Consider the following 12,466-nt stretch of genomic DNA (forward strand, 5'->3'; position numbering starts at 1 on the left):
ACTTCAGCCCTTTTGGGGATTTGGAAATCACAAACTTTAACAGTTATGATCACATTTTGCTTCATCTACATCAACAAGGGCCTGATCCAGACCCTGCTGAAGTCAATGGGAGTTTTTCTATTGACTTCAGTAGGCTGAGAGTCAGAACCTGAAAGTTTTGCGACTGATTTTGGTGGGAGCAGAATCAAGCCCATATTGCCTCAGGCTAGAGTGGTGTGACTTACATATACATGTCTCTGAACACTTGAATCACTGCCCATAGGAAATAATATGAATGTCATTACAGCGCATAGCCTTGTCTGGCACAGGGAATTTAGATAACCTTGATGGAAATAATTAGGGTAAAATATGTGAAGAATTTTCATAATATACACTAGAAATCACGTAGTCTAGCTTGTTACTGCTTAACAGTTCCATAATTCCTGGGCATCAAAGCTTCACTATACATGTAAAATTCAAGTTTGTCCTATACAGGCCAGAGTTAATACTAGTTTAAATCGGGGACTTTTGTACTTGTTCTGGAGATGCACATAATAACATCTGACAATTGCACTGTGTCTCCAATATCCGATTGCTCAATATTGTCTGGGTATAATATCACATAATTCTGTGCTCAGTACTGGCAAACTGAAGGTCTTTTTGTTCTTCTAACTCCAAAAACGGGCAGCCAATTTAGAAACATCTTTATATTTTGTCTCTAGTATAACAGCATGGCCATTGTACTCAAAGAGTAGTTATCAATGGTTGGCTGTCAAACTGGGAGGGTGTTTCTACTGGGGTTCCTCCTGGCTCAGTATTGTTCAATATTTTCATTAATGAGTTGAATAATGGAATAGAAAGTATGCTTAAAAAATTTGCAGATGACACAAAGTTGGAGGGGTTGCAAGCACTTTGGAGACCTGGTTTAAAATTCAAAATGACCTTGACAAATTGGAGAATTGATCTGAATTCAACTAAATGAAATTCAATAAATACAAGTACAAAGTACTTCACTTAGGAAGGAAAAAATCAAATGCACCACTACAATATGGGGAATAACTGGCTAGGTTGTGTTTCTTCTGAAAAGGATCTGAGGATTATAGTGGACCGCAAATTGAATACGAGTTGTGAATGTGATGCAGCTGCAAAAAGAGACTAATATGCTGGGGTGTATTAAAAGGAGTGTTGTATGTATAACACAGGAGATCATTGTTCTGCTGTATTCAGCACTGCTGAGGCACCAGCTGGAGTATTGTGTCCAATTCTGGGTACCACAATTTAGAAAGGATGTGGACAAATTGGAAAGAGTCCAGAGGAGAGCAACAAAAATGATAAAAAAAAAAAAAATTAGAAAACCTGACCTATGAGGAAAGGTTGAAAAAATTGGGCATGCTTACTCTTGAGAAAAGATGACTGAGGGGTGACCTGATATGTCTTCCAATATGTTTAGGGCTGCTATAAAGAGGATGGTGACCAACTGTTCTCATGTCCACTGAAGGTAGAAGAAGTAGTAGTAATGGGTTTAATCTGCAGCAAGGGAGATTTAGGTTTGGTATTAGGAAAATCTTTCTAACTATAAGGGTAGTTAAGCTCTGGAATAGGCTTCCAAAGGAGATCATAATTGGAAGCGTTTGAAAACAAGTTGGACAAACGCCTGTCAGGGATGGTCTAGGTTTACTTGGTACTGCCAGAGCACAGGGGATTGGACTCAATGACTTCTTGAGGTCACTTCCAGCCCTACATTTCTATTATTCTATTAGTGCCAGAGAGTTTAGATACTCCAGTGATGGACACTATAGAAGACATATAATACATAAGGTTATTTTTTTCTTTTCTTGAAAAAAATGTTCTATAAAATGAAAACATCAACAGGACACTAACAACAGCATTGAAAAGATAAAACCTCAAATCCTGAAGCAAAAATTGTAGGTGTATTTCAACACTTTTTTTTTCAGAATAACATTTTATTGCTACAAATTTCAATTCATGGTGTAGATTAGGGACTGGAGTGAAATCTTGGCTCCATTGGAATCAATGGGACTTATTCCATTGACTTCAATGGAGGTAGGATTTCACCCCAGATTTTCAAAGTTTAGGTGCATGCAACTGCATGCAAGTTTGTAATCAATAATGGAGCATATTCATGGCCCTTTAAGCACCTAGCATACTAATACGTGGTTTGCATATGCACATCAGATGTTTGTGTATGCTTCATTTATGTGCCTGAATACATGCATACAAACATGCGCACCTAATGTAGAAAGTAAAGCTGTAGATATTTAATTAGTTAAAATTAAAAATTAGTTAATTTCACTTTGGTACCTTAGCCCTGCTGATCTTCTAACCACCAAGTAGGAATCTACAGCATAGCAAAACAGCCACCAGAAGCCAGTACTGTACAAGAGCTGGATCCACATCTGCAGAAGGAAAAGATTACGTTGTGTCACAGCCGCTGACAAAGTCTCTAATGGTATGTCTACACTACCCACTGGATCGGCAGGCAGCGATCGATCCAGCGGGGGTCAATTTATTGCGTCTAGTCTAGACACGATAAATCGATCCTCGAGCACTCTCCAGTCGACTCCAGTACTCCGCCGCCGTGAGAGGCGCAGGCGGAGTCAATGGGGGAGCAGCAGCAGTTGACTCACCGCAGTGAAGACACTGCAGTGAGTAGGTCTAAGTATGTCGACTTCAGCTATGTTATTCACGTAGCTGAAGTTGTGTAACTTAGATCGATTCCCCCCCCCCGCCCCAGTGTAGACCAGGGCTAAGTGACCAGGACAAAATAAAACTCTCTGTTACTTCTAGCCCTGATGAGACCTCATTCAAGCATGTTTAATGGAATGTGTGTGGTTTTGTAACAGAGATCCATGAGGGGCCAAATCTTGCTCAGAATCACAGGAGTAATCCCACTGAAGCCAACTGGTCTATTCACATGAATAGGTTGAGCAGAATTTGGCCCCTTTTGATAATCTTGCTTTACTCCTGCCCAGAAGAGATATTAACCTTGCCTAACCTTAACTCTGAATTTTACATGTGCATCCAAAAGTAAAACATTTTTGGCTACATTCATAAAGAGATTTATAGTGAGAATGTTTGAAATTACTGTATTTGCAAATTAGTGCCTCTCCTGTAGCTGAGGGCTTGTCTATACTTACAGTTAAATCAGCACTGCTGCGATTGATGCAGCGGTGTCGATTTAGCAGGTCTGGTGAAGGCAAGCTAAGCTGATAGCAGAGTGCTCTCCTGTCAACGTCTGTACTCCACCTCTCTGAGACGCAGAAGGTACGTCGGCGGGAGAACGTCTCCTATCAACACAGCGCAATGTAGTCACCACTGTAAGTTGACCTAAGTTATGTTGACTTCAGTTACATAACTTATATAACTGAAGTAGTGTAACTTAGGTCGATTGACAGCTTTAGTGTAGACCAGCCCTGAGACATGAGAGAAGGACTTGTATCTCTTAATCATTGTAGCTATATTGTACCTTCATATTCTGTGAAGTGAATGTAAAAGGACATTATTATGTGTAGTCAACAATCTCTGTTCCCAAGAGAAACAAACAAAAAAAAAAGAGATGGGTGGTAGTGAAATGTCCACACTTTAATTCTGATGTTTTTTTTCAGTAATGACCCAAAGTGCTGTGCACAGGTTTAAGTCAAGCTACATTCCACTGTATTTGACAGTTGAGAATTCTCATTTTTTCTCATGAGTGTACATAAAGATATCTGACCTTTTCCTCTGTGTTTACAAATTCTAAAATTCTTTTCCTGATGAGCTGGTTCTTTACAGCATACTTTCCCCCCCTTTTTAATTAGTCTGAAACATGTTTACTATTCAATTTAATGTTCCTCTGAGCCCCTCTTTCATTTTGGCTCCATTTTCATCTGAATATCCTTTGCCATGGTTCCATAGTAGCATCTCTTTACCAGGCAGAGACCATGATGCTTGCTATTAAGCCAAACATCAGTGATGGCTACAAGTCTGAAAACAAATCCCTGGTATTCCCTCCTCCACAATCTGAAAATACTCCTTTTCCCCAGAGATGTTGATCCTTGGCCCAATCACTAAAGCCATCAATACACCTTCAGGCTCCAATAATTTCATCACTGGAATGCACTTTATTCATAGCATTCAGTGTATAACTTGAGCTTAGTTTTAAATTTTTTTTCTTTGTAAGATGTCCATTTGAAAAATAATATTTAAAAAATTCCATTTAAAAGAATCTGTGGGCTTGATTCACTCAAGATCTGCACTGGCTTCTTCCAGCTCATTAGGGAAGATGGAGCTAGTCAATGCTGCCTCAAACAGATTTGTGCTTCATCTGTCCAAGATGGGGTATTAGTAGGTGTTTGCTACTGACCACCAAATCACACTTGGGAAGAGACTGACTGGCTCCTTATGCACCTATCTATAATGTGCAGGGGGAAAAAGCGGTGTGATCCTGGGGGAATTCAATCAGAGTGACATATGTTGGAGGTTGATGCTACCAGAACTAAAACATCCTTGGGATTTCTAAATACTACAGATGGCAAAAAGTGTGGCATCCAACATAGGAGAATTCTATTTTAGACCTCATTTTGACAGATACAGAAGAACTGATCACAGAAATAAAAATTAATGGTAACTTAGGTACAAGCTACGATGACTTGATCATCTTTATTATGTGCAAGCAGAATAAAGTCCAGACCAATTATATTTATAATAGGTGGTTTCAAAGGATCAATTTCACAAAGCAGAAAACTATTATGATCTAAATAAGCTGGGAGGAAGAATTTAATCAGGAAAAGATTAATAATAATTTGTAATTGTTTAAGAATGCCTTACTAGATGGCCAAAAAAACACAATCCCACAACTAAGGAAGAAGGCCATATTGGTTGAAAAACCGACCTGGTTTAGAAAGGAAGTGAAGGCAGCCATTTTATATATTAAAACAAATAGAAGAAAAGGGAAGTTGATAGTAATGAATACAAATCAGAAGTTAGGAATTGTAGAAAACTGATGATGGAATCAAAGGGACTCAAGAAGAAATCTATGGCCAGCAGAGTTAAGCACAAAAAGAAGAATTTTTTAAAATATATTAGGAACAAAAAAAATCCTAACAATGGTATTGGTCCATTACTAGATGGCAATGGTAGAAATATCAAGAATAATATAGAAAATGCAGAAGTGTTTAATACATATTTTTTCTGTATTTAAGGAACAAAGCAGATGTAGTCATCATCTTACAATACTCTTTCCATTCCACTTGTATCTCAGGAGGATGTTGAACAGCAGCTAGTAAAATTAGATATTTTTAAATCAGCAGGCCCAGATAACTAGCATCTAAGAGTTTTTAAAGAGTTGCCTGAGTAGCTAAGTGGAATGTAATGTTTATTTTAAATAAGTCTTGAAACCATGGGGAAGTTTCCATAGACTAGAAGAAAACCAATGTGCCAATTTTTAAGAAGAGTATACGAGATGACCTGGGTACTTATAGGCCGGTCAGTCTGACATCAATCCTGAGCAAGATAATGGGGCAGCTGATACTGGACTCAATTGATAAAGAATCAAAGGAGGGTAATATAATTATGCAAATCAATGTGGATTTATGGAAAATAGATCCTGTCAAACTAATTTCATCTTCTTTTTTGATGAGATTACAAGTTTAGTTGATAAAGGTAATAGTGTTGATGTAATAAACTTAGACTCCTGTAAGGCATTTGTCTTGGTACCACACAACATTTGTTAAAGAACTACAAGATCAACCTGGCACGCATTAAATGGATTAAAAACTAGCTAACTGATAGGTCTCAAAATGTATTTGAAAATGAGGAATCATCGACCACTGTGATTTGTTCTTGGCTCTATTCTATTTAATATTTTTATCAATGACCTGGAAGAAAAATATAACATCATCACTGATAAAGTTTCCAGATGACACAAAAATTGGGGGAGTGGTAAATAATGACAATGACAGGTCATTGATTCAGAGAGATCTGGATTGTTTGGTAAGCTGGGCGCAAGCAAACTATATGTGTTTTAATACATCTAATTATAAATGTATTAATCTAGGAACAAAAAAGTAGGCCATACTTACAGGATGGGGGACTCTATCCTGGGAAGCAGTGACTCTGAAAAAGATTTGGTCGGGGGAGGGTGGATAACTAGCTGAACATGAACTCCCAGTGTGGTGCTGTGGCTAAAAGGGTTAACATGATCCTTGGATGCATAAACAGGAGAATCTGTATTTGGCACTGGTGTGACCACTGCTGGAATCTGTGTCCAGTTACAGTGTCCGCAATTTAAGAAGAACGTTGATAAATTGGAGAGGGTTCAGAATGAGAACGATTAAAGGATTAGTGCCTTTAGTGCCCTGTTTTATAGTGATAGACTCAAGGAGTTCAATCTATTAAGCTTAACAAAAGAGAACATTAAAGGTATCTACATGGGAAATATATATTTGAAATGGGCTCTTCAATCTAGCAGAGAAAGGTAAACCACAATCTAATGGCTGGATTCAGGGGTGCCAGAAGAGGGGGGGCCAGGGAGCCATGGCCCTCCTACTTTCCACCTGTCCACTTTTTGCCATGGGCCCCACCCCAGCCTCTCCTCTTCCCCCCGAGGCCGAGGGTCCATGGCTCGCAGCCCGCTCTGGCTTCTGGCTTGGCCAGGGGCGGGGATTCGGACAGAAGGGGCAGGGTGAGGGCCCCTGGCCCCCCCACTTTTGGAAAGGCTCCGCTGCCCCTGGCTGGAATCTGAAGATAGACAAATTCAGATTGGAGATTGTTAAAGATTTATGCTTAATGAGAGTAATTAACCATTGGCAAAAGTTACTAAGGGTTGTGTTAAATTCTCAATCCTTGGCAATTTTAAAATCAAGATTGGTGGTGGTTCTTCTAAAAGATTTGCTCTACGGTGGTCCCTTCTGACCCTGGAATCTATGGGGGGAAAAAGTCAGCAGGAAGTGGATACATCCTCATTCTACTCATCCCCTGGGTAGTCTCTGCTGGCTGCCAAGTAGAAGTGCCAGTCCTGGTGGAAACCTCTGGGAGTGTGGCATTGTAAACACACTCTGTTCTTTCTTGGGGGTGTATCTACTTGGGAGTCAGTTTCCCCTGCTTGTATAGGGGGGTCTCCCAAGGCGATGAATCAAGGCCTATTTGGTTTAAGGCCAGAATGCATGGCATTTTGTTTTTTAAACAAAATCAAGAAAATACATTTTACATGACTATAAGTGGTTTCATGAATTCTAATGAGAATAAGGTGGGAGAAGGGAGTAGGAAGGGGGTTATTTGTCATTTTGTTTTCTGAAATGTAAACATTCCCTTGCACTGTTGCAGACCCAAATATTGCAGTATTTTGCTAGTGCAAAAGAGCCAGAAAGTGAATCTTTGAACCAACCCTGATGCTGGCCAGTCATATTTCATCATCCATGCTGGGATCAAGACAAAAAATAAACAGCATCAATGGTAAAAACTTTGTTTAAAATATTCATTCAATGTTAACATAGTGAAATTACGATGTTTTCAGAATTGCACTTTACTGCTGCAAAATTTTTATCTTGGCAAGTTTTCTTTCTTTTTTTTTCTTTTTTGAAAAAAATCAGGCTTGGACTATGATACAAGTTTGTACACAGTGAACAAGGAATAATGTTTTTCCCTTGTTTTTTCTACTTGTACCTGGAAAGACTCAGAAGTGTGTGATGAGAAATAGAGAGGGATTAGAAAAGGTTGTAGGATGACTGATTTTTGGCTGTATGGTACGTATAGTTTAATGTGGAAATTGTCATTCAGATTTGTAGCAGTTGGTTACAGGTTTCTGTACAACACCATGATATTATGTCTTTTCAAACCTAATCAGATTTTTGTTTTAGTGTAGAAAAAGATCCTTTAGCAACATTTAGATTGTAATTATAGTATTGTACATGCTTGATCAGAAATTCCTTGGGTACCCAATATTCCCACTGGCTTTTCATAAGTCTTTGTTCTGTCCTATTTGTCAGACTCCATATTACTGTAAAAACTGTGAATTGAAATGAATATTGGTCAGATATAGCATTTATATGCCATTTAAGTTTATACATCACCCCATATTTGAACCCCATTCAGTTAAAGTATGAATGACAGTGTAATAAAACCCTGCAAACAGTTTTGTCACTTTGAAATTCCTGAGATTTGCAAGGACTCCAGAATTATTCAGGCCAACCATATTTTTCATTTAGCAGAAGGGGTAAACTCCCCACCCGAGATTTCCTGTCTGATTTTCAGCATACAGTATGTAATTACAAAGTACCTCACTCAGAGACCCATTTACCTTTGTCCCATACAAACCCAGAGCTTGATTTTGTCCTAAGTCATTGTACATCTGAATTACCTTATTGACTTCACTGGGGCTTGTGGGTGGTTAGGATCTCTGAAAATCAAACCATTCATTTAGATGCCCAGATATGATTTAAGCACCTAGCTTTAAGCACCCACATGTGAAAATTTTGGCCTCAGCTTTCAGGAAATAGCTCGCACTCCTCCCACTCTAAGCTGGTGCTGCATAGCAGGGCGTGCCAATGCTTGTACCTCGTGAGCAATTAATACATGTCTCTTGTTTTTTCGCTTGTAGGGCTTGGGAGAGGCAGAAACCCATTATACTTATAGATCTGAATGATAGTTCAATTTTCTTTAGATCAGGAAGAGTTTGTCCTTCAGGCTTCCTTTATCAAATTAGTGTCCCTAGCAAGGAAAAAAAGAGTTTTGTACTTACTGCACTTCCCACACAGAAGGCAGAAGGCCACACATCAGTTCCATTCACCACAGAGATGTTTGCTATGAAGTCTGGGAAGCCTATCCATACAGTTGATCTGAAGATTATACCTAATGGGAAAGTTCATTAGTGTTCTGAATGTGTTAATATGTTTTGAGTCACATACTTGCACAGTTAGCCTGGTTTTTACATGTGAACAAAGCAAGGACTGTGCTTGAATTGAGCACAAGACAACTCAATTATTTAAATTTCACCATAATCTATCAGTGAATGCTGCACCCAAGTTTAAAGTTGCTGTAGTCTAAAATGTTCTGTTCTATTTTAAAAAAACGTCATTTCATTAACACTGACACACATTTCTCTAAAATGAACTAGATAGCATCTTACAGGCTGTCATCAAATGAAAGTAATCTCATAATTAAAGCATTTTCTTTTTACCTCTTTTCTCTGTTATATTTGCATATATCAATGTTCTTACATTCATTTCTCTTTAACTCTTTACATTTTAGTATTAAAGGTATTTTTATACCCTTAATCTATTCTCATTTTTGCAAACAACTCTTTTCCTCTTTTTCAAATGAATGAAACAAATAACACTTCTCAATACTGCTTTAAAAGACATCACAGCTTGCAATCAGTGAAGATGTCTATTCTTATCATAATGTGATAGCACTACCCATGATGCTTTATATACCATTTAACGGGAATTGATCCCTGCCCAGGAAAGATTACAAAGGGTCTCAGACAAAGATGATACAAGACAAATTGGTTCTGATTTGTCCATATAATTAAAACAGAAAAACCTCTGTCACATTTTTGACCTCATCAAATTAAAGGGCTGTCTATCCAGATTCTTATATAGGTGCTCTTTACTGTATCATCTGAGCAAATCTCGAAGGTAGAGAACAATACCTATAGGTGTCTCTCCCTTGATCCCAGCCACAGGACTTCAGATTATATTATTTATTATTATTTTATTTATTTATTTATATTATTTAGTTCATCATTTTATATAAAATGTGAGAGTAAAGATATTATTGCAGCAAAGCCTGGATGAAGAGGAAGTTCTGCATTTAGCTCTGAACATGGTGCAATTAGTGTTAATTTATACTTTGGCAGCACGTTTCATAGTGTGGCAGATTAGAATTAGACACCTCTTTAGTTTTGACACATGGGTGTTCATGCATATTGCCTAATTCTTCCACTTCCTCAGCCTGCTCTCTCCTTGTGACCAGGCAGGGCATTGGATGAGGAAGGTTCTTATAGATTTCAATACCCTATCTATAGCACAATCTAAAGCAGCACTCTTGGGTTTGTTGCTCATGCGATTTGCCCAGTTGAGTAGCTGGCATTTTCATAATGCTACAGCCTTTGTTTGGAGTGTTTAAGGATCAGAAGAATGTTTTTAAAAGTTAGTCTTTACGGACAATTAAGTTTTGGATCTGTCAGCCATTGAAAAAACTTCCAACATCTGTCTGCTTGGATTTTGTTAGTTTTAGGTGCAGATTTTGAAGAGTGCTTGATTTTAAATTTGAACTGTTAAACCTAACATTCAAAAAAATCTCTCTTCCATCAAGACCCATTATTTCCTAGCATCCCTTAACCCAAATCTACCAGCAAAACAGAAACAATATTCTTCCAACCCAGAGCTCTTTAGGCTGCTAAGTGGATCCATTTAGCCACACTGCCTCCAGGCAGAGGGAATCCACTCTAGGGCAAGGCACAACAAGCTGGTCCTTACCTAGGCCACCAAGGATGTCACAAACGGAGATGAGGAGAAGAATGGTGGTGGAGGAGGAAGCTTTTGGCATCTTCCGGGGACTCTGTCCCTGCTTGGGAAGGAGCTGCAGGATGCTGAGCAGCATACTGACTGAGGCACTGCCAATGCAAACTCCACAGAAAACCTCAGGCTGGAAAGTCAGCACCAGTTGCGTGGCTGCATCCCGGTTGGGACAGCAGTAGGTCTCTAGCCTGGGAGAAGCCATGGGAGGTCTGGTTGGTGGTAGAAGAGAAGGAGCAGAAAAAATTGCTGTTGCTTCTACAAGGGAGATTTAGCTTTTACTTGATCCTTCCCATTAGCCTTCAGTGGTGAGAATCACGCGACTGATGGATCATGTGCTGCTGCTAGTGCTAAATCCCCTGAAGCTGCCTCTCTCAGCCTCTCCCTTGAAAGGAGATCAGATCAGAACAATACCATTGCAGTGTAATCTGAAACATACCTCTTCCCTGCTCTGAGCCATTGGCAACAGTTCACTCAAATATTTCTGCTTGTACAGTATGTGATGAGGGAGGACTAAGCCCTTCAGAGCACTGAAGATGGTGTAAAATGAATGAGGATAGAGGCCCCAAGGTAGGAGCATTAGATTTTAACTCTCATTTTAGCCCCATCCCACACATCGTACTTTAATTATTGTAAATTAACTTGAGCTCTGGGTCCAAACCCAAGCACTCCCAGACTTTTGGAAGAGGAGGAGGTAGTCTAAATCCACACCCAACTCCTGAGATCCACCTCTCTTGTTAAAATCAGAAATGCTAACTCATAGAATCAGGGAGGTAAAAACAAGGCTAAAGCTATTATTCTTATCTCATTTAAACTGTAAACCGGGAAGTTTTAACATATATGAAACAGTATATATGCTGTGGGCTGATCCAGCAGTGAAAGAATTGTGGGCTATGGATTTCTCATGAGCAGTTTTTTTATTTTTGCAAGGATTTGATGTGCCAGCTTCAGAATTTGAGCGGTATCGTTTGGTTTGACTTGCATAGATTACATAGTACAATTATGTTCCTTCTTTATATGATTATTGATTCATGTTCTTATGCAAATACTCACGTTTATGAATTCAGAATTAGCTTTCCCTGAATATTTGCTTAAAATTCCTTGTGTCAACCTACATTCTTGCTGCTAACACTGTTTGTTGGAACATATGTAAAATGTAAACACAGAAGCACTACAAACACACCTGAAGTGACTTGGATTTTTAATGGTATGAATAATTGTGGAGTTTTTTTTCCAGGATGGATGCCTTAATTTTTCATGAAATTGATATCCTTCATCTACATTCAAAAATTCTGATTAACTTTAGTGGGAGTGTTGTGTATGCAAAAAATACAGGATAAACTTGCATGTTTAACACCATGTTAAGGAAAACAATTACCAGTCCTGTGCTGAATGACAAGGCGTAGCGACTTCATGGTTGTTACTACCATGGGCAGCATGTAATGGAGGCGGGGGGAGGGTAAGCCACCCCAAACCTCATGCCGCTGGGTGGAGCAGTGGCTGATTTGAGGCCCACGGAAAAATCTCCCCCTGCCACGGTCCTGGGACTGGAGGAGCTGTCCAGTGGGCAGGGTCTCGGGCGGGGAAGAGGTGGCATGGGGGCAGAATGGGAGCAGGGCCGCAGGGGAAGGGGCAAAATGGGGTGGGGTCATGGGCGGAAGGGGCATAACGGGGGAGGGTCTCTGAACTCCAGCCAAGCTCTCAGCTCCCACCCCAAGCTCTCACCGCACCCGGCCAGGGCCACGGGGTGGCTGAGAGCAGTGAGTAGGGGTGTGGTTTCGGCTGGAAGAGGCAGGGCCTCGGCCAGAAGAGATGGGGCAGGGGGCTAGCCTCCCCAAGAGGAAGCTTCACCCACTGCCCATGGTCACTTCCATACATACCATGGCTACTCCGAACTCACATGGTGGCAGCATGGTTATAATGCAGAAACCCCTACTCCAAAAACAGACACCTTCTAGTTAAGCTAAAGG

The 12,466-nt window shown here is 39.8% G+C and overlaps 1 protein-coding gene across 1 annotated transcript in view; it reads right to left on the reverse strand.

Moving 5' to 3' along the window:
- The window catches only part of LOC113406142 (G-protein coupled receptor 143-like), a 43,455-nt gene extending 32,754 nt beyond the window's left edge, over positions 1-10,701 (reverse strand). Inside the window, exons 1-3 of the mRNA XM_026649062.1 lie at positions 10,458-10,701; positions 8,717-8,826; positions 2,302-2,396 (exon numbers count right to left, since the gene is read on the reverse strand). Of these exons, the coding sequence (XP_026504847.1) occupies positions 2,302-2,396; positions 8,717-8,826; positions 10,458-10,701 (449 nt within the window). The remainder of the gene's footprint in view (positions 1-2,301; positions 2,397-8,716; positions 8,827-10,457) is intronic.
- Positions 10,702-12,466: the final 1,765 nt, after the last annotated feature.

This window comes from Terrapene carolina, unplaced genomic scaffold (genome assembly GCF_002925995.2).
Source record: "Terrapene carolina triunguis isolate 2854851 unplaced genomic scaffold, T_m_triunguis-2.0 Scaffold23, whole genome shotgun sequence".
NCBI classification, from domain to species: domain Eukaryota; kingdom Metazoa; phylum Chordata; order Testudines; family Emydidae; genus Terrapene; species Terrapene triunguis.